We start from the raw sequence: 25,447 nt of genomic DNA on the forward strand, positions 1-25,447 counted from the left end.
GAGTTAAGTATCAGAAACATGCACACACTCTGCATCCCAGACTCCAACAAGTGGGACTTGGTCTGAGCAGCAGTCCTTATCAATTAGTAACATTTTCTGAAACTGATGGTTTCTCCCATTGCTTCCTTATGTGCAAGTCCCTGGCCCCATCTCCAAGCAGATTCACTCACTGTCTCTGTTTTTTCTTCCTGGGTGTTCTTTGTTTTTGGGATTGCTCTCAGTGCCCTCATTCTCTGTCCTTTTGTAGCCGTTTGTGGCTCAGGAGGCCTGGCTGCCACCTGCATCCCCTTGCTCAGCTGCTGAATGAGCTGCACTCAGCAAGGTGTGGTGCATGGTAAAAAGGTGAGAGTTGCTGTAGCACATGAGAGGAGAAACAGCATTTGTTTAACCCATGGTCTGCCAGGGAACCACAAAACCGTGTCCCATTCCCATCCTTTCTTCGTTTGGACCAGTACAAGAGCTGCTTTTTTATTTCCTTTTTTATCTGTTCCTCCACTTTTCCTTTGTGATCTATTTGCCAAGAGCAGTTTGAGTCATTTACCTTTCCACAAACTCTGCCTCGATTTTCTGCTAAAAGGTAATCTGATCCATCCCATGGTGAAATGTTGTGTTCCTCATCTGCATGGATTGGTCGGGAAGAAGGTTGGGAGCTGTCTGATTGAGTATGTCAGGAAAATTAATCCACAAACCCCAGAGGTTTATGTCCAAAAAGGATACAGGGGAGTCCTTTGACTTTATTTGAATAAAGGGAGAGGCCATGGGGCATTCCCCTGGGGTCTCTCAAATTTTTGGAAGACACAACCTTGTTTTCATCCCAATTTCCCAGTTCCGTGTCCCTCTCTTTCCCCACTGCCTGAGGTATTGGAGAGGTACAGACTTCCCGGAATGCCTGATACCTAAGATTCCCCTCTAATGTGTAACCCTCCCTCTTAATTTTTAACTCTTATGGAATTTATGGTTTTCTTGCATTATTTCTTTCATTTTTCAATATTTAATCTCATTTATCAGCAATCCTACAGTCTGTAAAGACAAATAGATATTTTCCATTCATCCATCAGTGGAAACTTTCTCATTGTTTCTTTTATCTCTCAGTGCTGGTTTCATGTATCAGCAGACCCACAGCTTGTTTATAAAGACAAATCTGTCATTCCTCTCAGGTATTTCACTGACAGTTTGTAATCTAATTATGGCATTGAAATGATGAATGGGTTCTCTGGCTCCTGATATGAATTCCTTAGGGTTCCCAGGGGCTGGTCCATGGTGTTGCAGTGAGAAATGTGAGTGAAAATAGGAGAAGAAGGTGACAGGAGAAAAGGGCAGGAAAGATGATGGGAAAATTCTAAGAAACATGAGTGCAAAAGGGTGAGAAACATGAGGGGAGAGAAGGGAGAGAATGTGAGGGGAAGAGCATGAGAAACTTAACTATTAAAAACAGTAGAACAGTCAGGGAATGTGAGGGAAACATTGTGGAAACCTGAGGGAAAAAAAAAAAAGAGAAACCTGAGGGTGGAAAAAGGCAGAAGATATGAGTGAAAAAAGGGCACAAAATATGAGAGGAAAAGTGTAGGAACATGAAGAGAAAAGAATGATAAATGTGAAGAAAAAGGTGTGAGAAACATGAGAGGAAAGAAGTGAGAACGATGAGGAGAAAAGTGAGAAACATAAGGAGAAATTTTGAGAAGGAAAACTGGGATAAGGAGAGAACCAAGAGGGGAGAAAAAGGTGGGAAATGTGAGAGGAAAAGTGTGAGGAACATGAGGTGAAAAGGCTGGGAATCATGAGTAAAAATGATCAGGAGAAGTGTCACAGTCTTGGTTGGGAAGGGGTGAAAATGTGAGAGAGAAAGCACAGGAAATGTGAATGGAGAAAAGGGCAGGAGAAAAGGCACTATTGACAAAAGAGCTGTAATAATTCCAAACCCATTCCCCCATACATTTGTCCATTTATTGGACAAGCCCAGGGCTGCTCTGTGTGTCCGTCTCTACCTCTGCCTTAATTCCCCTTTGGAAGCGGTGGAACTGGCCGGATCTGTGTCGCTAGAGGACACAAAGTGGAGCACGAGGGTTTGAATCACGAAACAGCCAGAGGTTTATTTCATGAGGCAAAAGCCCTTAAAGCCCTTATTTTGGGGTTTTTCACCCCTTTTTATAAGGTGTTCCAATACAGGTTAGGCTGACTGGTAGAAGAAACAACAGCTCCCTCATCCCATTGGTGGGACAAGAGAGAAACACTCTCAGAACATCTGTATGATTATTTTGAGAAACTAAAACCTTGTTTTCACTACAGTCCTTGAGAGAGAAGAAAGTTCTCAAAAGACTTTCCCTTGGGAACAGATCAGCCCCTGAGAGTTTGAAACTGTCTCAGGTTCAGAAAATCATGTCCACAGATCTGCCCACCAGCAGCAGCTGCTCCAAGCTGGGAACGTGACTGGCGGTGCTGATTTCCAGAGGCTTCTGTCCCCCAGGTGAAGCCAAGGCAGGGCAGGGTTGAAAAGCGCTGCTGGTGCTGGTGCTGGTGCTGGTGCTGGTGCTGCTCTGTGCCAGAGAGCCCCGGCTGGGCAGGGCACGGTGCCCACGCACTGCGGGCTCTTCCTCCTGCTGGGCACACCTGGGAACAAGTCATGATGACTTGTGGGAAAAACAAGAGCTTTGTGGGGGCTGCACTGCTCCTCACACACTCAGGCCACCTACGGCACCGAGCTTTGGCCCCCAAAAAGTAAATCCGAGGGAAACAGCTGGAAAAGGTTTCATTTCAACCTTTCTTACCTGCTCAACAGAAATGGCCAAAATGAAAGTTACCAAGCAGGGTGTGATCCCCACATCCAGCTTAGAAACAGTTAGAAAGAAGGCAATACTGTATTTCTGCACTGGCTGTGTGGGAAATCCCTTCCCTAACTTGTGCACACCCAGCAATCTCACCTACTCGTTTGTATCCATGGAACTAAGACATAGTCAATACTTTGCTGAAGCTCACAGGCTAAACATTCCCCTAAATTATTTGACATATTTAAATCTCATCTCAGAATTTATCAACATGAGAGTAGGGCTGTCCTGAGGGTCTCTGGTCTCATTGTCATAGGTTCAGGAGGAGACCCATGCACAAAAGAACGCAAGACTCAGATGGGGTTGCAAAGCAAATTTATTCTATTAGTTGCAGTAGCAAATACTGCATACCAACCCCAGCATTCCCAAAAACCCGCTGAGCGGGAGAAGGAGCTGAAGCATCGTCCTCAGCGGGAGGGCAGGTAGGCAGTGCCCTTTCAGGACATCCCCTGCACCAAAACAGTGTGCACCTCGTCCTTCTCACCTCTCCACCCCAGACGCAGGCCTTATATCTCCTGCTCAGGAGTGGCATTTTCCCAGTTCCAGCATCAGCTCCCACAGGGCCAGCATGAGATGAGGCCACAATGGCTCAGAATAGCGACTCCAAGCCAACAAGGCCTCCATTATGCATTGTTCCTCTTTCAAAAGTTAACTGCCCACCGACTGACCAATACATTGCTTCTCTTGCAAGGGTCAAGTTCCCACCCCTTAAACGATACAGTTTTCTTCATTGTCTTGTCAACCTGCTCAAACATGGATCAAATGTGGCAGGGCCTCAAACACGACTGCGGTCCCTGACACAATCTTTTGGAAACACCCGTTCCTCATCTTCTCCTCTGGATGTCAAGAGACTCCTAAAACCACTTTCTTCCTGTGAATGCATTCCAGCTACCTTCTTACCAGGACCACTCTCTTTATTCTCAAGGCTAAGATAGCCACTTGCAGACATGAATCACTGCAGTGGGGGAATACAGGGTTCAGCACTGTTTGTTAAAGCTAATGGAATTCACGAGCCCTATTTGTTACAGTTCAACACCTCTGCTTCCTTTTCTGGGAATTCAACACAAACTTAGTAAGTTCTGCAAGTTCTCTTGCTGCGTGAGGCCACATTGTGTCTTTCATTCAGCAATTAATGAAGACAACACAAATTGCCTACTGAGACCCTTCTGCTCCCTCCCAAATCACTACTCAAGAACAAGCCTCAGGCACATGCCCACAGTCCCTCTCTGCCAGCAGCTCCGAGCTGCATTGCACAGTGCTTGCTGTGCCCCAGAGAGCACCAAGCAGGCTGGCCTGGTGCCCCTGAATATTTCTGCAAACCCTCTGCATTTCACACCTTTGCTGTGGCTCAGTGCAGAGCTCCAGGATTGCAGGCGCTTGGTCCCAGAGCTGTGTGAGGCACTGGCTCGTGCAGATGTGCCCTGACTTGCTGTCAGTGCCTCACGCTGGCCTCGGTTCCCCTGGCAGAAATGCCGTGCCTGAAGGACACTGCCCTGTGCTGGAGCCTGCGGAGCAGCCCGGCTCCCTCCCCCTGTGCCCAGAGTGCTGCACACACTGCTGACCATTGCCAGGAGTTCCAGGGCAGGCGGCAGAAGAGCAGCAATGGTCAGGCAGGGCAGCAGCCCTGGGCTGCTCTTTGCCTTTCTCTCGTCCTGTGCAGACTCCAGACAGCCCATGGCACCAGTGTGTGCTGTGCCCAGCACGGCGCCGCTTCCCCTCAGGAGCAGCCAGCTGCCAGCTTGGCTCTGAGAGCGGAGGATTTGCCTGGTGCCAGCAAGAGGCAGCCAGGGCCAGGCTGCTGCCTCTTGCAGCTCCAAGGGCCTCCTTCCAGCCTGCCTGTGCCGAGGCTCAGGCTTCTCTGGGCTCTGTCAGGGCTCTGCTGGGGCTCCAGCCTGGCCAAGGCCGGGCCCGCTCTCACCTCACAGTCGCTGACAGCTCTGCACCACACGAGACCTTGCACAGCACCCTCACTGCTCTTTCTGCTTTCTCTCTTCAGCCAGACTCTCCTCCAGCCAAAGAGATTTCTCTTAGGGATACAAATCCAAGTGGCAGGAACCCAAATACTCTCGAGTCACATCTGCACAGCCTGCATCTGCATGGGATGTTTGCGTTGCACTGCTCCTCCTTTGGTTTTTCCTGCAAATGCCATTGCTGTTTCTGCCTCAAATAGAAATGCCAGAGCTGGGCAAAACTTGTCCAGTTGGCCATATTCCAAAGGCAGTGTGGTCTGGAGAGGATGAATGAAGAGGAGCCTTCCCCCCTTACAAACTGTACCAAAGAAGCCATCAATGTCACTTTCCACCTCTAAGAAAAAACTGACAATTCAGAAGGAAATGTTGAGCTTTCTCACAGGGTCAGAAGGAGAGAAATGTTCCAAAGGAGTTGAGATTTGAGAAATTTTATTTAAAATCCTACTCTACAATCCTACACTACAAACCTACACTACCATCCTGCACTACAATCCTACTCTATAATCCTACTCTACAACCCTACTCTACAACCCTACTCTACAATCCTACTCTATAATCCTACTCTAAACTGGGCATGGAGAAGGCAGTTCTAAATTAATTGTTGCATTCCTGCCTCCTCCTTCCACTTCTTCACTGCAACGATGAGAGGTGCCAGGCTGGACCCAGGCATGGCCGATGTTATAAATTGATGCTGCAGAAAGGAAAACAACAAGAAAGCATGATTTTCCAAGCTAAGAGCTTCAAAGGCAGGGGAATAGTTTTTAAATGGAAAGGGGATTGAGTCAGAGTAGGTCAGGAGCATGGGGCAAGAGTGGCACAGGTTGCCCCAAGAGCTGGTAGGAGGCCCACCCCTGGAAATATCTGAGGTGTGAGTATCCTGATCTCTTGAAAGATGTCCCTGCTCATTGCAGGACACAGACTAGATGACCTTTCCATGTCCCTGTGTGTTAGTTTGAGATGAATTGACATTTAGGGAAAGAAGTAAGAAACCCCGCACGGAAGTGATTTCTTTGAGAGAAGCTGCTGGGAGCTTCCTCTGTGCCTGAGACAGGCCAATGGCTGGCTAGTTCTGAGAACTGACAACATTTTGCACCATTTAGAAATGAGATATGCTTCTGTGATGATGCACATTTTGAAAACCACCAGCCCAGGCACTGGCCCTCTTTGCTTCCGGAGCCCGAAGGTAACGGAGCTCTGGTGAGGCCGGCCCTGCTCGCCCACGGCCTGTGCTCCTGGGGGAGGCCGGGCCAGAGCCCAGCGGCTCCCGGGCGGGGGATGGAGGCTGCGGGACCCCGGCCCCAGGCTGGGCCAGGCCACGGCTGCTGACATCTTGCCCACACTAAACCCTCTCCCCGGCGTGCAGCGACGGCTCCAGGCCGAGCCTCCCCTCCCAGCGGCTCCCGGGCAGAGAGAGGGGCCCAGCACAGCCTGAAATCCAACACCGTGACTGCCATGACCTGGGTGAGATTGAACCCTTTCACTGCACAGGTGAGACCTTTCTTATTCTTGTGGGCCTGATAATAAAATTTGTTATTCCTTTGAAGTTTGAAGCCTGTTTTGCCCTTCTCCTAATCCAGAGCTCCCAGCAAGAAATGAGTAAGTGCCCTGGTGATTTTAGCCAGCGCTAAAACCCAGCACTCCCTGCCAGCCCAGCCCAGTCTAGGATTGCTCCCCACTGTCAGCTGAACAGCACCAAGGTTGGAAGTGAGGAGGATGGGGGCTCATCTGATGCCTTGGATTTCAGTGGAGGAGGAGCCCATCCCTGGGACACTGTTTCACCTGCAGCCCTTTTGGCATTTTACCTGCAGCAGCTCCTTGGCAGACCAGCGCTGCGCCTCGCCTTTCTGCAGGCAGCAGCTCAGGAAGTCACGCAGCAAAGGCGAGAATTGCTCGGGCTGCCGCAGCTGTGGGCTCCCTTCTGTGGCTATGTGGAATTTAGCCTGGAGAAAAAGGAAACACAAGGCTCCACCTGCTTCTTTCCCATCTGGAACTGCTCTCCCAGAGCCCATTGTTCCAGCTCCACTCTGCAGTGGCAGTTTTTGACCTGGCAGAGAGGCAGAGATGACTTTCCTGTAGCATTTGGATGACGACTTTCCTGTATCATGAAAAAACCCAAGCCCCAAAGCCACAGCTTTGCCAACATCCAGCAGATCTTGCCTTGGCAGCTGATTTCATTGCCTGCTCTAGTTAGTGGCAACTACATCAGCAAATACGTGTTTCCTTCTCGGAGGATTCCCAGCAGCTTGGCAGCCTTTTTGGAAGAGGGATTTTGCTATTCTAACTAACTGTACTATTCCAAGGATTCTTATATGAAAAGAATCTCTGCAGTGCTTGTTGGTCCCTTAAGCACAGCTGCCATAAAACAAAACTCGTCCAGCTTTTTGTCCTGTTCTTGAAAATGATGGTAACTGGAAGAAAAGAAAGGAAATGCAGCAGGTGTTCCTCAGGGAAGGAAACAAACCTTTGGAATCTCATTTTCAACACAGACACATTAAGATGCCTCCACAAATGTATTGGGTTGAAAATGCCTGTTTGGGCACACAGGAGCCACCTGCAGCTCTGTCTCTCAGCACTCTGAAAGTTTCAGGTTCCCTTATGTGGCAAAAGGAAAATATTCATGGTGAAATCAGAAGTGTCATCCCTGTGGTAACCCTGTGCTCGTTGGATTCTCAAGTCAATGCATTAACGCTGTGCCCATCCCAGAAAGTGCCAGGAAACAAACAGGAGGTTTTGGCAGGCTCTCCCTGTCACCAGGCTCCAGCTTGGTGATATGGAGAAAGTGGCTTGGGTTAGGAAAGAAGGTGGTCACTGAGTGTCTCAGCAGCACTGCACAAGAAGCAGAAGAGACTCTGGCTTTACAGCCTCATCTCCAGGTTTCAGGCAAGTTTCCCTGTGAGAAGAATGGGGCTGCACTTCTTCTCTCAAAAGCACAGTTTTAGAAACTTGGTTTGGTTTGAGTTTCTTTGCTTCATTTCTGGAAAGATAACACCAGCTCTGAGATGCTTGTTTCCTATTCTTGGGGCCATCTACACAGCCAAAAGAGCTGGAACGACTTCTAAGGCAAAGCAAAATGCTGCCTGAGAATGGAGATGGTTTGGGCGAGGTAAGGCTTGAGTTCCCCCCCTGCTGCAACCAAAGCTCCAGCAGATGCTGATGTGCTGCAGGGCCATTTGTAGAAGGGGCCTTGGTGGAAGTACTTCCAGCAGATGGCCATGGGATTTTGTGCAGTGAGCAGAGAACACGGGACAGGTGAGAAAGACAGCGGGATCAGAGAGTATTTGCTCCTTACCGATTGAGCAGTGAAACTGTCATAAGGAGTTTTTTGTTCGGCCATTTCAATTGCCACAATTCCAAAAGACCACACGTCCACTTTGGGGCCATATGGTTGACGCTTCACCACTTCAGGTGCCATCCACCAAGGAGTCCCGGTCACCGAGCACCGCTGATTTTGCTCAGGGGTGAGCTGAGCAGAAAGGCCAAAATCAGCTGAGGAGAAAGCAAAATACTCTTTTAATTTTAATACTCTCAAATTAGGAAACCAAGCCAGAGAATTCCCCAGTGGAAGTTTGAGAATGTGCAGTTGAATTTCCTGGACAATACTCCCTGCTCTGTTTCCTTGGGGCTTTAGCCAAGGCAATTGGCTACTTCAAACATCCCCCCATTTGTTACACTTCCTCCAGCATTGCCTTTTGTTCCCCTGAAGGTTTAGATTGCAGCTCCCTCCCTCTGGAAGGAACACACACAGACACACACAGAGCAATAGCACTCTGGGCTGCTTGTGGTTCCTTGTCATAGCTGTGTGCACACTGCAACTGTGCCTTCAGCCCACAGCAGGGGGGACCCCTGCACTGCCAGCAGCAGCATTTTTGGGGAGCTGGCAGTCACTGAAAGCAGCCCCACACCCCCCATTCCTGGAAGGCTGAAGCTGAGCAAGAATACACTGACCCAGCTTGACAGAGCCGTCGGTTCTGAGAAGGATGTTGTTGCTCTTGACATCTCGATGGATCACGTGGTTGGAGTGAAGAAAATCCAGTCCTTGCAGGCACTGAGAGAGAAAAGAGAACCAGGGGGGCAAAAAGTAGTGCTGTGAGTTCATCGCACAAGCAAGGAAACAGCTGTGGAAGGTTCCCTTTGCAGGGGAATGGGGAGGAATGGCAGAACACAGCGCCATTGAGAGCAAGAGCCTGCTGCTCCCACAGTAGCAGAGCAGCACCTTTCTCAGTGGAGAACTGCAAATGCCAATGCACGAGACAGAGATAGAATACAAGAGCAGGGGATAAGAGGACAGGAAGTGAGTCCAGGGAGTGTAGGGGCACTGGCAGACAGTTCCCTTGAGATGCTCTTGCTTGCCCATAGCCTAGCAGCAGCACAGAAACCAAGCTTGGCCCATGAAATCCCTCCCGTTCTGAGCCCCTGTTTCCCAGACAATGCAGCTCAAGGCCTTGGAAGCACAGATGGGATCCCTGACCTCCCGACTGACAGCTGCAATCTCTCCTTCAGACATTTGAATCTCGTCGATGAGATCTCTCAGAGTGCCTCCGTCCATGTACTCCATCACCAACCAGAGTTCCTCATGCACAAGGTAGCTGAAAAAAGGAAACAAGGCCATGCAGGTGAACATGCACGGCTAGGTTGGTTTTTTGCTTGAGTCTTGTTTCTGGGTCCCTTGGAGACAAGGGCAGAAGTAAAGGCATAGACATTGCCTCTAGGCTGTGCAGTGTTTGCAGTCTGTGCTGTCTCAAGGAGAAAGGCAGTTTAGGAAGAGCCCAGATAAAAAACCTGTCACGCATGGCATTTCTGGAAATAAGCACCTAGTCTTCCTGGCATACACAGCAATGGAAAAGAGGGGCAACAATGCAAGGGCAATCCTCTCTTGGATGGTTCATCAGCATTTAAGAAACTTGAAAAACTCAAGCCCAAAGAACTGTGGAGACAATGAACTTAGAAGGTATTGAATTCTTAAGATAGGGCTGATGCAGGTTTTTGAACAATTTTCAGTCTGCATTTGCCAGGGTGGATTCATGCAGACAAAATGCAGTCTCTTCCCATCCATTGGAGATAAGTAGAGAAATAATAATTAACAGCTCTATTTCCTGCCACTGACCAAAGTGGGGTTTTAAGCTCTCATGCTTGTAGTATGTAAACAAACATTCAAGGGATAGGACCGTGACCACTCACCTGGCTAAGTAATTCACGATCCTGGGACTCCTATTACTCTCCATGATCCTGATTTCATTCATGGTTAGTATCTTCCTGCTCACTCCTTGCACATTTATTTTCTTTATGGCCACCTCAAATGACATTGAAAAGGAGTAATTTGAGAAAATTGGTAGCATGAGACCACAACACACATGGAACAAGTGATTGTGGAATGGCACAGCCAAGCTGTGCCCAAGTGCCTTGTGATTAGACCTCATCACCAGAGTAATTAGGGAGTGACATTCCAACAGCCCATTTCTCTGCTCCCTTGGGGGCCAGTTACAGGACATGTGGCCACTGGCGATTTGCCTTGTCCACAAAGCCTGTTCCAAGTGCAATTTGCAGGCTGGCTCCAGTCTGTGCTTCTTGTGCCTTTTCAGCACAGCTCTACTCAAAGCTCCAGCCACAGCTGTCAGCAGTGGGGAAAGGCCTGGAGAGCAGCAGAGGCTGCAGGGGCTGTTGACATTTACCTCTCCTCCTGTTGCAATGTCAAGTGCTCTGGAAACCTCTCCAAAACCCCTAGAAACAAAACAGCAGCAAAGAAAGGAGAAGCCATTTAGATCTTGCAGTGGAAGCCAGTCCAGACAGGAGAGCTCTGCTGTAAATGCCTAAAAGCTGCAGGTTGCAGGAGGGGTCTGCCAGAAGGCAGATGATGCATTTTCCCCTCAAGTGCCTGGGCACTGGGCCCGTTCCTGAAGCCTTGGGCTTTACTGCCTCAGCTCCAAAAGGCAGCTTATTCCTTCATCTCGGCTATCAGCTTCTAAAGTGTGCAATTCTAATCCTGAGCACGGAGTATTTCCTTTAGCAAACTCTTGGAGAGAAATGTTCCTGAGAACTGTTATCTGACAGCTCTCATTGGAGGTAGGTTGTGCTTTCAGGCAAGCAAGATTCTTCTCCTTTCATTAGTGTGGCCAGATGATTTGGAGACATCCAAAAATGCGAAGGAAATGAATCCTGAGCTGTCCCACACTTGAGAGACAAGCAGATTTACCAGGTTCTGTTCCTTGCTGCAGGCAAGACCTTGGTAGCATGGAGATGTCTTTGACAATGCCTTCTGAGCACACTTGACAAATTCTGGCCAGTACTGAGAGATGGGGCAGACTAAGCCCGCTGTCTAAACATGTGGACAACTTGTCTGACTTCCCACTTGATGGATATTCCCCCAGGGAAACACCTGGCCCATGGCTGTGTAGAAGTGACTGTGGTTGGACTCACCCGCTGCCAAGACTTTCCAGTTCAATGTATTTTGTGATGGGATTTTCCGTGTTCACCATTCTCCCTGAGGGAAACAAAATGCAAGATGCTGACTTTCAGGCAGAGATCCGAACTTGCAGGAGATGCCAAAGGCAGCCCCGCTGTCTGGGGCTCTGAACCCTCTGTGGTCAGCTGGGCAGCAAGCACAGCAGCAACAAGACAGGCAGTTGTGCAGTACAAATGGGCAGCAGAGAGACTGATTTTGTCCAGTCCTTGGAAGGAAATGAAGCGCAGAGAGCACAGCAGGGCACAGCACAAGGCTGGCAAAGGCCAAGCATGAGCACTGACAAGCAATGGCAAGAAGACACAGCCAGCCTGAGCCCCTGACAAGCTGTGGCCCCCGTTCAGGACACACCAGCATTGCCTTGGAGATCAGACACAGCCAGGTGCAGATCAAGGCCCTTTTGTGTCCCAGCAGGTGAAGGTAGACACCAAATCAGCTGGGATCTTTTCTCAGCCCCACCAGGTCTTTTCTGAGAGCACAGCACTGGCAGCTGTTATGGGCAAGAAGCAGATTAAATGGGTTGTGCTGCAGAATCACAAAGGGCTTGATGTGTTTTCCCAGAGACTGATCTGAGCAGGGCTTGGGCCAATAGGTAGGATTCTAAGAGTCATGGGAATGGCTGGGAATCAGGGATGAAAAAGTGCCATGGATCTGAGGAATACACAGCACAGGGGCTGCAGGCTCGCTCCTGAGAAATGCCTGCAGTGCTGTTTTATCTGATCACACCACGTGGATGTGTCTCTTGGACACATCTTTAGAAAAATAAAACTAGGATATTAATTACAGATTGTTATACAAGTATCTGTTTCTTCATTGTGGGCCCAATGAAAACATCTCTTGCTCTCTGTTTCTGCTGTCACCTGATGTTCTTTCAAAGGAGTCCTCACTGACAAAAATACAGCATTCTCATAAAAACCTTGTAGATATAGTAGAGGCAATAAAAACAGTCCTAAAAATGACACCAGTAGGACACATGGGGCAGAACAGCTCTTTCAGGATGGAGAAAAAAAAAACTCTACCAAAAAACACCAAATCTGAAACCAAAAAGTATAGAAACTGAAAACTAAAAACGGAACCACAACAAAAAGACAAAACCCCAAAACCAATCAGTATCTCTGAAGTCTTTTGGTTCTGACGACTGGTGGGAAGTCTGGAGTCTAAGGAGAATTTAGGAATCAAATATTCTGTTCAGTCTGGCTACTAGCACACAGGACTTGCATAGATCATTTGCTAGGCCACAGCCTTCTGCTGATCCAAGAACAATTCCTGCTGCTGCCTTTAGTGGCAAGGGAATGCCAGGCAAAGCCGAGCCAGTCCAAGCTGCCCTCAGAGGCAGCAGGAACAGCCAGAGCGCTCTCTCGCTGCCTCAGAGCACAGCAGTTCCTGTGGGGAGTCCTAAATGTCTCTGGGACACCAAAGTGAGGAGGATCATTTGCTACAGCTCTGCTGGCACGTGCACACAATACACTGTCCCTCAGACAAGAAATACACCAGACGTACTCAGTTGCTCCACGAAGTCTCCCAGGCTCTCCTGGAGCTGAGCAGCAGATGTGTCACTGCTGGAAATGGACAAACTGCCCCGGCTCCACTGCTCAGCTTGGGCAACAAAGGCTCCTTTAGATGCTGCTGCTGCTGCTGCTGCTGCAGCAGACTGAATGGAAGAGCCTGTGTAGATCTGCGAGAAGAAAGGAGTTTGTGTCAGAAAGCTGGCTGGCAGAGATTACCCCGAGTTCCCTTTTCAAATGCAAGCCCTTAGGAAGTTGCTGCTAGCCACATGCAAAGCTCATCAACTGGATTTTTTGGATGCCCACTTCTGGAACCAAATGGTCAAAACCCAAGGTTGGTTTTAATCAAGTTGATGGCCAGTTTCATATTCCATTTTCCTGGATTTTCTGAAGGATGACTGCAACAACGACCATTGCACTTCCTCCCACGGATCCCTTTCCCCCTCCAAGGGCTGCAGACACATTTGCAGCTCCTTGTTCTAATGTTGGAGCTCCTCCCCCTCAGTCCTCTTTTCCTGCACCATCTTCAGAAGGTGCTCAGCCTGCAGCACTTGTGCTTGGGACAGTACCTGTGCCTCCCGCCGACCTTGGGGCTCTTCATCAGCAGGCATTTGCTGGAAGCCTTCGCAGGCTGCCAGGTGAGATATCAACACATCCACCTCAAGTCAAAGAGAACAAAGCAGTCAGAGACCACAGCTTGTCCCTGTGTGCCAAGGCTCATTGACTGTGAGCAAAGGGAAAGAGCAGGACAGCAGCAGATTCACCAAGGGATACAGACAGCTTGCAGCTTGTATTCCAAATCTGTCTGGGGGACTGTGTTCACTTGCAAAAAGCCCTGAAGAAACAAGGAGAGCAGGAGCAGGCCAGCAGGAATCCCTTGAGATGAGTGCTGGCAAAAGGGGCAAATGACTGGTGCCACTGTCCAGGGCAGCAGCTGAGATTGAGCACAGCAGGAAATGTCCTTCCAAGCAGCTGGGATAGACACTACAGCAGGATGGCACTGAGAGGCATCAGCCCAGCCCCCTGCTGCTCTGCAGAGGAAAGGCAAGAAGGGCAGAAAGCACCAGACTGCAGTGACTGCTGTGCCTATCGCTCTTTCACTCACTCGATTTTCTAGAGCCTCTTGCTGCTGAGCGAGGAGATGGAATTTCTCTTCGATTATTCTTCTTTCTTCCTCCAGCCTCTCCTCCCTTGCCCTGATCCTAGCCTCAGCTTCCTGCAGCTCTGCCAGAAGCTCCTCCTCGGAGGCCTGTGAAGAATGACAGAGAGGAATTTCTGTGAGTGGAGTGTCTGCCACTCTTTCACTCACCTGGTTCTGTTGATTGCCTCTCTGCCAGGGGAGATTCATCTCCTCTTCGATGCTTCTGTCTTCCTCAGGCCTCCTCTTCACTGCCATGATGGCCCTCGGAGCTTCAGGCAGCTCTGCCTGGGGCTCTGCCTCGATGTTCTGTACACACAAATGGAGAGCAAGTGCCTGGGAGCTGCCATCAGGCTCAGCTTCTTCCTCAGTTTCAGCCTCAAAATCACACTCATTCAGTCACTTCTTTCTGCTTCCCTACCCACCTCTGCTTCCACTGTAACCTCCTGTCCCGCTGCTGATCTCTGCAGAGGCTCTTTGCTTTCAGGGCCTCTGGCACTCGTGGCCTGCTCAGTCCCAAGAGCTGCGTTTTATGCCCCTCTTCCTGCCCTTCACTCTGTCCCCTGCTGAGTCAGCCTTACCTGGCCATTCTCCAGTGGCTCTTCCACCTGCTGCCCCAGCTGCTCTTCCTGCTCTTGGGCTGGGAACAGCTCTCCCTCAGGCTGGCACGGCCGTCCTGATAAAACAATCTGCTCCTGCTCTGTCTCTAGGAGGACCTGCAGAGAAAGCAAGAGAAGATGGGCTTCAGCTTCTCATCCAACATTTGTGGGCCAAGACTCAAAGGCTGATGGGCTCCCACATTCCCAAAGCTCTGTGCTGCTGCTCTCCTGCCTTGTTCTCTGCCCGTGGGGAAGCCCAGATTCCAAAGTGACCCTGGCAGTGCAATCAGGGCCCATCTGGCACTGAATCTCCAACAGACTCTTGGGCAGCTGACAGGAAATGTGGGGCATTTCTCAAGGGCCTCCTTCCCCTTCTGCTGTGTCCTGCTTGTCCTTCCATAGTGACTGACAGCCAGCCCTGTCCCACAGCTCCATCCTGGCTCTGCAGGGGCTTCCTGGGTGAGCTCAGCCCTTGGGAGAGACACTGCTGGAGTTCATGTTCTTTTCAGGCCTGCACTGCCACTCCTGCCCTTCTGATATCTACACTCTTGTTAGAAATCCTGCTCATTCAGGAGACAAGGATGTGTGCAATTGGATCCTCTGCTGCAGGTCAGAGAGCCTCTATGGCCACCTCAGGATATGGAAGAGGACCAAGGTGTTTCTCCTCCCTCTTTTGTCAGCTGAGAATTCTGAGTGGCACTGACAGAGATCCTCAAAAGGCCCCACCAACAAATTAATTGACACACCCCTAGGGATGCTAATGAAGGAAGCCATGGGTCATGTAATACATGTATGACCAAAGTCACCAAAAACCACCTAAACCATGGAATTGTCCCACCTCAGTAGGACAGGCAGAAATTTATAGGTTAAACAGGGAGTGTCAGGACAGAAGAGGCAGGAGGAGGAAAACAGCTCTGAGGAGAAAAAACAACCATCTCTAAAGGGGTTCTTAGCAACACAAGACAGCACTCAAGGACTTGCAGCTTTGCCCCCACACTAGGCTCCAATGCAGTTTCCAAAGCTGCAGACTTCACCACAAAACGTATCAAGAGAAACTTGCCACTTGTGGATTTTGCCTCAGAAGAAGGGTTCAGAACTACACAGTTTGTTTCTTTGGCCACACAGGACAAGAATGGCTGGCCACAGCTTCATGGACAACACAATCATCTCCTTGCAGCTTATCAAAAGCCAAAAGACAGGTGGCCTAAAAGACTCTGCAGAAGTGAAGAATTACTCCAGAAAACTGCAGAACAGTTCTCCAGGTCATCCAGAGGTTTCCAAAAAGGGAAAGCAAACAAAGCAAGCCCTGTGAGCCCCAGAAATGCCGTGTGAGCCCTTGGCCATGGCTTGGCAGAAGCCAAGAGACAGAGCTTCCCTGAGCCAAGCAGCCAGCTGCTCACCCGCAGGCAGCAGCGCTTTGGGGCCTCAGCACGACGGCTCAAAGCCCAATTTCCAGCTGCCACGGGATGGGGGAATGGCTGGGTGCTGGCAGGACTCCAGCACTCAGCATCCTCAGCCAGCAACAGCAAGTGCTGGCTGCTCAGAAACTTGCAGCTCTGCCTTGCACTAAAGACAGCAGCACCCAGCACTGGCACTTACTGTCTGGGCATGGTCAGGCTGGGCTGTGACCACAGCTGGAGGCTCGTGCTCCTTTTGCTCATTTTGCTCCTCTTTGGCCTCTTCTCCAGGAGCAGAGGGAGCCACAGCAGAGTCTGCTCTTGCTTCTGGGCTCTGTGGACAGATGGTGGAGTTAGGGACAGGCAGCTCCTATCATTTAGAACCTTATTTCTCTTCAGCTCGATTTCTACAACCAGCTCTACCAAGCACAAATCATCAGCTTTGATAGCAATGGGATTCTAAGTCTCTCCAACTAAATTAAAATGGGTTAATTCAGCCAGGCTGCAAATAGCTCTGAATTAGAGAGTTCACCCTGGCTACTATCAGCAAGCAACATTCTCTCTGCAAAGCTGAGCTTTGAGTTCTTTTAAAGCTCTTCAATGGAAAATTAGGAAATAGCCAACAATGCCTTTGCTATTGCTGTTGTAAACATGGAAATGGATCTTCTTTCAGCCCACCCAGCTGGCCCTCTGCACTCTACTGCCACAGGCCAAGCTCACAGTTCCCTGCACAATTCTGAAACACCAGGAGCATCAAATGTTCCTTTCTGACTCACCTCAGGATCGGCACCTCTGAACACACGGCTCAGATGACCTGCAGGTGGGCAAGGAAAATAAACCAAATTCTTTGAGAAAACTGGAGAGAACCGTGGCCTATTTAGAACAGCATCTGAGAAGATCTCCCAGTCTGCATTTTCAAAGGTGTCCTGCTTGACTGGTGTGGTTTAAAGCAGCAACTAAAAAATCACTAGAAAACTTACTTATTTCTTGCTGTGAGATATGGATTAGAACAAGAGGAAAACAGGCTTAAAACTTAAATGGAATAAAGAAAGTTCATTAACAAAAACTACAAGAATAAGAAACCAGAATAAAACTTCCAGAACAACCCTTTTCTCCCCCACTACCCAACCATTCCCTTGATTATATGACAACATAGAGACAAAAATACTTTGGAACTTTGGTGTTTACAACAGTCCCAATTTCTGCTGGAGTCTTTTCATCAGTCTTTGTAGAGAAACAAAAGTCTTCTTCTGCTATCTATGGAGTTTTTCACATGAAAACTATTTTTCTTCATAGCTTTCTATTTCTCTGATGCCAGCTGCTCGCAAATCTGCCATCAGTTGTCTCCTCCCATTTCCCATCACTCTGAGGTGTGTTATGGGTCATGAGTCTAGGGATGTCATTTTTATGAATGAGTTATTCAAAGGCAAAAGTTCTCTTCATCTGTTTTTGTGAGGCCTCCTGGAAACAGAAGTTTTCTTTTTGCTTCTTAAAAGCCACAAATCTTCAACTCTTACTTCTCCCCCTCTGTTCCAGCATCTCACAGTGTCACAACTACTTCATCATTTGCTCAAAATCCACACTTGGAAACACTCCATTCCTCCCAATATACTCTGTCATGAATTAAAGGAGTTTTTTTCAGAACACTACTGTCCATGCCCATAGCTTTAACAGAAAAATATTTCAGCTTATTAAAGCATCTCCTTCTTTCTCTTCCCCCTCTCAATTTAATTTTTTTCTTCACTCTCTTTGATGGGTTGATGGTTGATCACTCCCTCTCTCTCTCTCTCTGGAAAAAAAGGATTAATCTGCAAGTCTCATGCAGGTAGTAAAAGAGTTAAAATCTTGCTAAAGCTGCAGATGTTGATGGTGTCAGGTTTCAGTTCAGTGGCAGAAACTGCAAACCAAGTCAGGCTGGCCGGCTCCGTTTCTCCCCCCACCCCGCCCTCTGCAGCCTTGTCCGGCCTGGAGGGGGGGAGGAGGCCGAGACAGAGCCCTGTGACCTCGTCAGAAGCCAGAAACCAAAGAGAACAAAAAATTCCCCGCCTCACATCTTCAGGTGGTGTTCACAGGTTGATCTCACTTCTCAATAGTTAAAACCGCTGCCAATTCTCACCCATGGCCAGGAATTAGTCAGGAGAAAAAACTCCCATCAGCCTCCCGCAGTTTCAACTTCCCGAGCTCTCAGAGCTATCTTAAAAGTAAAGTCACCCCAAGAGATTGAGCCAGCAAAGTGAGGAAATGCCAGACTCTGCTGCCACAGGCTCTCCCGTGGAGGGAACAGAAGCCCTGCAAATGCTGCCCGCAGCCCCCTGGCTACAGACACCCCGTGTTTTGCTGAAGGTGTTGACAGGAGCTTGACCAAACCAGGGGCAGCATCATGGTCTTTGTGTTTCAATAGCAACCCGGTCACTAAGAAAGAGCAGGGAGACCTACAAAAGCCAGCTCAGGTTCCAGCCAGGGAAAACCTCTACTTACGTGCCAGGTTGGTGAGGTAATAGCCGGCGTAGCCAATGCCATAAATGGTGCAAACGGCAACAGCGAGCTGCTCAATCATTTTTGCCAGTTTGCACACTCTGCTCCACCACAAAAACAAGCACGGCTCCTGTCAGTGTGCAGCTGCCCACTGACAAACGCCTCAAGCAGGAAGATGCTCCTGCACTGAGCAAGCCCAAGAGCTGCTCTGACCCTGAGGCCTTCCGTGCACCAAGGCAACCTTGGGATGTCACCACGACAAGGTGGCATCCATGCCCTGACATCACAAAGCCAATGCTCTGCGCTGCTCTGGGAATTGATGCAGAGCAACCCAACCTTCCCTACAGCAAACACAAAATTGCCTGGCAGGTTCTCCTCTGTCACAAAGAGTCACAAATCCTTTGGTGGGCTGTGGGAAATGGAAAGACAGAAACTTCCACAGATACTGAAGGGTTTGATTTCCAGCCTTGGAAGGAGCTTGGGTTCATGCAATGCTAAAGGTTCACAGACGCTGAGTCAAGAATTCATAAGCTTATGTTCCTATAGCTGCAAGTAAGAATATGCCATAAGTAAATAAAAAACTGCATTGAGTGAGATGGTGGAGAGTTTTCTACTGTAATTGTGTGATTTTATAGAGTAAGCTATGAATCTAAATATTATCCTAAGAAGCACATGTGTGTAGGTGAGCTAGCAGTGTATTGGGTGAAAAGCAGACACAGTGCAGCAGAACTTGGCAAAGGTGAAAGGTGATTAAGTAATAATAAACCTCTTCAATTTAGTGCATTAGCCAAAAATCTCAAATTAGCGAATCACAGCCACTGCACCAGGCTGAAGCTGAGGATCCCCAGCCAAGCTCAGAGGGAGGAGAACACAGCATTTGTGGGATCCTTTCCAGTCTGACTTGCTTTAGCTGGAGCCTGGGGGAGGAGAGAGCAGGAGAAGGGTTGGCTGAGTCCTCTCCCCTCTGCCTTGCCCTTCTCTGCTGGATCCTCAGTTCATCCCACACCCACCCCAAGTCTCCATCCCCATCCTACTGGTGCTGACGGGATTAAAGGAGATAAGGAGGAGATTAAAAAGATAGAGAGGAGAGAAAAAGAGAAGTTTAAATGCAGTTTAAATATGAAAGAAATGCACATGTTAGTGAGTGCTGAGAGTTGAAAGGGAGCTGAAGGGTTTGCGAAGGGCCAGGAGCCCGTGAAGGGCTCAGGAGCTGCTGCTGCCGGGAGGGAGGAAATGCACCAATGGCTCCCAGCAGAGTCTGTGCTTTGAGGCTCTTTCCCAAACAGCTGCAGGAGGGAAAGCAGCTGAGTTTGGAGGAAGAGTTTTCTGCTGAGGTTTCCTGTTTGGAGCTGTCACAAGCTTGAGCTGCTCAAGGGAAACGCGGCTCTGCTTCCAGCAGGGCCCAACTGCCCGGGAGCACAACTTGGTTCCCTGGCCCTGAGCCAACGAGCAGCAGCAGCTTCTGTTCCCTCCTGGCTCTTGTGTCATTTCCAGCAGCACAAGACACACCAAGAAAAGCTCCTCCAGAACATGCCATGAGAAACACAACCTGATTTCATTGCATGAAGGAGCTCTGACAGTCCCACGGGCTCAGGTTTGTTTGTCAGTGAACAGAGCAGGGAAAAGCACAGCCACATTCCCTGCACAGGGAATTCACAGGAGGAAAGTGCAGCGCTGGAGGATGTGCTTGGATACAACGTTCCCACGGCAGTTTTGGGGATAAAATTGTCAGCAGAGAGAAAAGAAAAAGTGCTACCAAGGGTGGGCTGGGGAGGGCTGGTGCTTCCCAGGAGGCTCCCGAAGCTCAAGAGGACAAAGCCCAGACCTTGTCCAAGCTGCGAGCTGGGTCTGAGCCAGAAACCAGGGGGTGGCAGAGACATTGCTGCTGAAGGGCTTCAGATTGCCAAAGCTAAAGTGACGAGGATCAAGGAACAACTTGAGGTTACGGAAGTCCCAGTGCCCACGTTCCACCCCCACATTTCAAGCTGAAAGCACAGCTCCATCTGTGACTCTGCTTTTTAATAATGAATGTCAAACTACAACAAAATTCCCTTAGAAAGACCCCATGAAGGTTCACACTGTGAGAGCTCACTCGAGGCAGCCCCAACTCCTGCCCTGGTTCAGTCCCTGTCAAGCCCACTGTGCTTTCCAGCTGCTTTGCTCCAGCTCCCCCCAAATCACCACGAATTCCACTGAACTGAAACAAATCCAAATCCTCGTGGGTCGGGACAAGGGCAGGGAGAGGTCACTCAGGGATCACCATCAGGGGCACAACAGCCCGACATGGGGAAATGAACTGAACTTAGGACTGAGCAAATCAGACCAGGAGAATGAGGATTAAAATCAATCTTGAGAAACACCTCCTCCCGCTCCTGAACTTTTCTGTCCGGGCCGCTGCTCGCGGGGCACAGAGAGGGGCCCGGCCTTGTCCCTCCAAACCTCCCTGGGAATCACCCCAGAGCCCTCAGGCTTCCTTGTGCCCATCCCCGGGGCCCCTTGTCCCTCCCAATGGCTCCCGTGGCTCTCCCAGTCCATCTCAGCCTCTCCCAGTCCATCCCAGTCACTCCCAGTGACCCCGCCTGTCCATCTCGCCCCTCCGTGCATCTCTCGCCCCTCAGCCAATCAGAGCGCGTCTCTCTGATGACTCATCAGTTGCCGGGCAGATCCACAGAGCCGAGAGCCCCGCGCTGGACTCGGCCCCTCAGTGCCGCGCGTTTCATTCCCCGTCCCTCCCAGTGCCACCACAGTCCCTCCCAGTGCCACCACAGTCCCGCCCAGTGCCACCACAGTCCCGCCCACTCCTTTTTAGCCATTCCCAGTCTATTCCTAGTTCATTCTCACTTCACTCCCAGACCTCCACGCCCTCATCCAGTGTCCCAGTATCCACTCTCATCTCTTTCAGTGCCATCCCAGTCCCTGCCAGTCCATTCCCAGTCCCTCTCAATGCCACACAACTCGTCTCCCATCTCTCCCAGTGCCCATCCCAGCGTGTCCATCTCGCTGGTGTCCTCCAGCTCCCAGCCCGGCCCCGGCCGCCTGCTCTGCTCCCTGATGGATTTCTCCCCTGCCCACATCCAGCTGAGCTGCTCCCAGGGCCAGCAGCAGCTCTCGGGCCACGTGCTGGCCACTGCCGTGCTCCCCAGCGGGGGCTGGAGCCAGCAGCTCCTGGTGCTGCTGGAAACCGCCCCCGGCAATGCGGGCTCAGCTCCAGCTGCCAGGTGGAGCACGGCAGCCTGGAGCACCCCCTGAGCCGGCACTGGGGCACGGCCCGGCCCCCACAGCGCCGGGGGCAGCGGGGGAGGCACTGGGGGGCCCAGAGGGGGATTGGGCTGTGCTGGGAGGAACTGGGAGGGAGTTTGAGACAGACTGGTTTAAACTGGGGAAGGGATTGAGGTGCTTAGGATGGCTGGGAAGGGGATTAAAGGATGTTGGGGAAGGTGGGATGGGGTTCTGGGGGTCCTGGTGGAAACTGGGAGGGAGTTTGGGGGTGCTGGGTGTCACTGGGAGGGATTTGAGTGAGCCTGGAGGAGCTGGAAGGAGATTGGGCATTGGAAAGCAGGGATTGGGATGAGGTTGGTTGTGCTGGGCAGAGACTGGGAGGAGTCTTGATGAGTCCTGGTGGGGCTGGAAAGGGACTGGGGGAGGGTTTGGGGGTCCAGGGGAAGTGGGGAGAAATTGGGAGGGGGCTGTGGGATCCTGAGAGGAACAGGAGGGGCTCTGCTGGGTCCTGGGGAGGCTGGGAAGAGACTGGCAGTGATTTACCAAAATAGCAATATTGATCCAGTATCAACATCAATCTGTTAATGGACAAAAAAACCTCTCCAACAGTTTAAAGTTACACAGTGGATGTTTAATCACAGCACTGGGCGAGGGCGGGAGTCACCCCTTAATATGCACTGCAAGTTGACAAAAGATTCCAGTGTGAATTTATTTACAAAAGTCTTGAATATCCAAAATACTAATACATATTAATACCAATACATATGCATAATGCTAACACTTCCCATTCCCCACTTTGGATTAAAATGCACTGTAATCAGTTTAAAATGTCATTACAACTGCGTGGTTGGCTCCCCAATTTGAGGAGGGGGTCGTTTTGGTGAGGAGGGGTCATCAAGAGATGAAGGAAAACGGCTCTTCCTCACTCTCACCTTTCTACCTTTACAATGGTTGACATTACAAATGACATTTGGTACAACTCCAATTTCCTCCCTTGTGACTTTGAAATGGGTTTCCAGATGTAAGGTCTGTGATCTTCCTGAACCCATTTATCAGTTTCTCTTTTCTCATTATAAGCACCTCTAAACAAACATACAGTGACAAGTAATTTTTTACCTAAGTCCAAGATTCATTATCTCAAATCCTGCTTCTCACTTAATCATTAACTCTAACTAGCTCCAGCAAGGCCTGTCTCTAGCTGAGATCTCCAAATTTTCTAAAATACCTAATTTTTTAAAATTAGTTAGTCCAAAGGAGGTTCCAGAGGGTCCTGGGCAGGCTGGCGGAGACAGAGGGTCCTTTGAGGTACCTGTGGGGTCTCTGAGAGGTTTTGGGGGTCCTGACCTCTGCAGTTGCCCCAGGGACGCCATGAAATGCCACCTGCAGTAAGATGCTGACGGAGATTGGAGTCTCCATGTTGGGTTTCGTCTTCCTGGTTCTGGGGCTCAGCATCTACCTGAGCAAGAATGTGAGACAGGGTCCCTAAGTTTGGATATCCCCTCCCCCAGAGCATGTGTGTTCCCTCAGGGCCCCCAAGCCTGGTGTCACCCCCTTTTCTCTGCCAACAGAGCTCCTGAGGCAGCGACAAAAGGTTCTCTAGGATTGAAAGTCAACAAATCCAGTCTCCTCAAGGAATTCCCATTGTTGGTCTGTATCCTGATGGATTTTCATTCCCCTGCTTTCATCCAGGTGCCCACAGGGAGCCAGGAAGATGTGGAGCCTCCCAGCCAGGTGTCTTCCCAACACAGATCACCAGGACCACGGATCACCAGGGCTCTGCCCAACGGGGGTCACTGGGGATCATCCAACACCCATCCTCCCATGGGGGATGGAGCTGGAGCAGCGCACGAAGCTCTTCCCGCACTCGGGGCACTCTCAGGGCTTCCCTTACTGGTGCCCCCGTTGGTGTTGGGTCAAGTGAGAGCTCTGTGAGAAGCTCTTCCCACACTGGGGACACTCGTAGGGCCTCTCCCCAGTGTGGATGCGCCGGTGGACAGTGAGGGTGGAGTTGCGGTTGAAGCTCTTCCCGCAGTCGGGGCAGCGGAAGGGCCTCTCGTCTGTGTGAATCCGCTCATGTCTGATGACAGTGGAGCTGCGCTGAAACCTCTTCCCACACTCGGGACACTCATAGGGCCTCTCCCCAGTGTGGATGAGCTGGTGTTTTCTCAGGTCAGAGCTCCACCCAAAGCTTTTCCCACATTCCAAGCAGGTGTAGGGCCGTTCCCCAGTGTGGATCACCTGGTGTGCCCTCAGGTTGGACCTCTTGCTGAAGCACTTCCCACATTTTCCACACTCGTAGGGCTTTTCCCCAGTGTGGATCCTCTGGTGTTCCCTCAGGTAGGAGATGTAGCTGAAGCTCATCCCACATTCCCCACACTTGTAGGGCTTTTCCCCAGTGTGAATCACCTGGTCCTGGATCAGCTCGCACCTGTACCTGAAACCCTTCCCACATTCCAAGCAGTTGCAGGGCTTCTCCCCACCATGAGGCTTCTCCTCCAGCTCTGAGCTCCGGCTGGATCTCTGGCCATGTTCCTGGTATAGGGGGGATCTTTCCTCCTCACAGCTCCCTGGGCTGGGTTTGCAGACCCTTCTCATGCGGCTTCTCCAGGGCTTTTCCACCTCCTCCATCCAGCCACGGCTTAGGAATGAAAAATCCTGGTTTGGGGGAAAAAACAAGAGGAGAGCACTTTGGGCTGGGGGTACCTCCTTGCCCAAGGTGCTCTCAGGAAGTCACTGGGCATCTTGTGTCTGAAAGAACCTCCAGGACACCAAGATTCAGCACCAACATCCTCCAAACATCAAAAGAGATCAAAAACTTCCAAAACACCAAAAAGCTGATATCCTCCCAAAATAGAAAGATTCCGCCCCCACAAAAAAACAAAGCACCAACATTCAGCCCAATAAAGCTCAGAAACACCAAGATTCAGCCCCGTGAAAATCGTGCATCTCCCTGCCCGGGCACTCGCTGCATGGGGGGTGAGTGGGGCAGTGAGGCCGGGCCGGAGCAGGGGGTGCCTGAGAGAGGCCCCGAGCCCGGCAGAAGCCCCTGCACAGCCATGCAAGTGGCTCCTGGCCGGACTCGGGGATCCCCCTGGCCATCCCCGCTGGAGCAGCCTGGTCCTGAGGGACTCTGGCCCCTGCGAGGGACCCCAGGCTGCAGCAGGACAAGGATTCCTGGCCCTCAGGGGGAGGCAGTGACATGACCTGACTGTGACCCCCATCCCTGTGCCTCTGGGCGGGGAGGGGGACGGAGAGGGGCAGAAAGTTAAGCCCGGGAAGGAGGGACAGCTGGGGGGAAAGATGGATTTCCGTAAGAATTACTTTGTTTCGCGTTTTCTTGTTCTGACACGTTGGATAATAAATTCAATTTAATTTCCTCAAGTCAGGTGTGCTGTGCCCGTGACCAAGGATTGAACTGTCCCCACCCTCATCCCGACCCCCGAGCCTTTCCTTGTGTGTTCTGCTCCCCGCCCGGGACAGGAAGGAGAGTCACAGAGTTTTGGCCTCGCTCCGGCATGCCCTGCTCCATCCCGGACTCACCCCCAGCTCGCAGCGCCCTCAGCTCCCGGGCACCCCGAGCTCCCGGCGCTTCAGCGCAGCGGCGCTTACTTGGCCTCCTGCCCGGGCCGGGCCCAGCGCCGGGGCCGCTCCTCAGCCCAGGGGGCCGAGAAATGGCGGAGCTCCGCCCAAGGCAGGCGAGGCCGTGCCGTGTGCAGAGCCCGCCGCTGGCTGCGATTGGCTGCTGCTACCGTCACTCGTGGTTCTGGCGCGCGCTGATTGGGCAGAGCGGGGACAAGCCCGGCCCCGCTGGCGCCCTCAGGGCGGCCGTGGGGCAGGAGAGCCGCCATTGCCGGAGCGTCTGTGC

At 50.8% G+C, this 25,447-nt stretch overlaps 7 protein-coding genes across 7 annotated transcripts in view; 2 read left to right on the forward strand and 5 right to left on the reverse strand.

Annotated features, from left to right (window-relative positions):
• LOC147648733 (uncharacterized) overlaps positions 1 to 25,447 on the forward strand; it is a 394,698-nt gene that overhangs the window by 158,485 nt on the left and 210,766 nt on the right. The gene's annotated exons all lie outside the window — the stretch shown is intronic.
• Positions 1 to 25,447, forward strand: part of LOC147648734 (uncharacterized) — a 288,691-nt gene that overhangs the window by 137,011 nt on the left and 126,233 nt on the right. The gene's annotated exons all lie outside the window — the stretch shown is intronic.
• Positions 1 to 25,447, reverse strand: part of LOC147648735 (serine/threonine-protein kinase PAK 3-like) — a 249,724-nt gene that overhangs the window by 40,588 nt on the left and 183,689 nt on the right. The gene's annotated exons all lie outside the window — the stretch shown is intronic.
• Positions 3,749 to 10,120, reverse strand: LOC147648738 (serine/threonine-protein kinase PAK 3-like). The gene is made up of 4 exons (XM_086866493.1): positions 9,971 to 10,120; positions 9,261 to 9,378; positions 8,738 to 8,837; positions 3,749 to 3,777 (listed from the first exon to the last, which is right to left on the reverse strand). Exons 1-4 carry the CDS (start codon positions 10,093 to 10,095, stop codon positions 3,749 to 3,751), a joined length of 372 nt encoding a protein of 123 aa, XP_086722619.1. The 5' UTR covers positions 10,096 to 10,120.
• LOC147648739 (uncharacterized) overlaps positions 5,205 to 25,447 on the reverse strand; it is a 39,863-nt gene continuing 19,620 nt past the window's right edge. Inside the window, exon 16 of the mRNA XM_086866505.1 lies at positions 5,205 to 5,316. The gene's annotated coding sequence lies outside the window, so the exon portion shown is untranslated. The remainder of the gene's footprint in view (positions 5,317 to 25,447) is intronic.
• On the reverse strand, positions 12,750 to 18,573 carry LOC147648740 (uncharacterized). The gene is made up of 6 exons (XM_086866549.1): positions 18,367 to 18,573; positions 16,665 to 16,702; positions 16,091 to 16,222; positions 14,474 to 14,608; positions 13,324 to 14,201; positions 12,750 to 12,924 (listed from the first exon to the last, which is right to left on the reverse strand). The coding sequence occupies exons 1-5, from the start codon at positions 18,443 to 18,445 to the stop codon at positions 13,515 to 13,517; spliced, it is 1,071 nt and encodes a 356-aa protein (XP_086722675.1). The 5' UTR covers positions 18,446 to 18,573; the 3' UTR covers positions 12,750 to 12,924; positions 13,324 to 13,514.
• On the reverse strand, positions 22,192 to 25,290 carry LOC147648741 (uncharacterized). Its single transcript, XM_086866582.1, has 2 exons — positions 25,123 to 25,290; positions 22,192 to 24,237 (listed from the first exon to the last, which is right to left on the reverse strand). Exon 2 carries the CDS (start codon positions 24,208 to 24,210, stop codon positions 23,470 to 23,472), a length of 741 nt encoding a protein of 246 aa, XP_086722708.1. The 5' UTR covers positions 24,211 to 24,237; positions 25,123 to 25,290; the 3' UTR covers positions 22,192 to 23,469.

This window comes from Cyanistes caeruleus, chromosome 31, assembly GCF_971803275.1.
Source record: "Cyanistes caeruleus chromosome 31, bCyaCae1.hap1.1, whole genome shotgun sequence".
In the NCBI taxonomy this organism is placed as follows: Eukaryota; Metazoa; Chordata; class Aves; order Passeriformes; family Paridae; genus Cyanistes; species Cyanistes caeruleus.

Excerpts from the sequence above, each read along its gene's own strand:
- LOC147648738 (XM_086866493.1), bottom strand. The coding sequence starts at position 10,095 with ATGTCATTTGAGGTGGCCATAAAGAAAATAAATGTGCAAGGAGTGAGC. Across the intron at positions 9,379-9,970 it reads ATCGTGAATTACTTAGCCAG|CTACCTTGTGCATGAGGAAC; the intron begins GTGAGTGGTCAC and ends TCCTTTTTTCAG. Across the intron at positions 8,838-9,260 it reads TTGCAGCTGTCAGTCGGGAG|TGCCTGCAAGGACTGGATTT; the intron begins GTCAGGGATCCC and ends TTTCTCTCTCAG.
- LOC147648740 (XM_086866549.1), bottom strand. The coding sequence starts at position 18,445 with ATGATTGAGCAGCTCGCTGTTGCCGTTTGCACCATTTATGGCATTGGC. Across the intron at positions 16,223-16,664 it reads TCAGAGGTGCCGATCCTGAG|AGCCCAGAAGCAAGAGCAGA; the intron begins GTGAGTCAGAAA and ends ATCTGTCCACAG. Across the intron at positions 14,202-14,473 it reads AGCCACTGGAGAATGGCCAG|AACATCGAGGCAGAGCCCCA; the intron begins GTAAGGCTGACT and ends TTGTGTGTACAG.
- LOC147648741 (XM_086866582.1), bottom strand. The coding sequence starts at position 24,210 with ATGGAGGAGGTGGAAAAGCCCTGGAGAAGCCGCATGAGAAGGGTCTGC.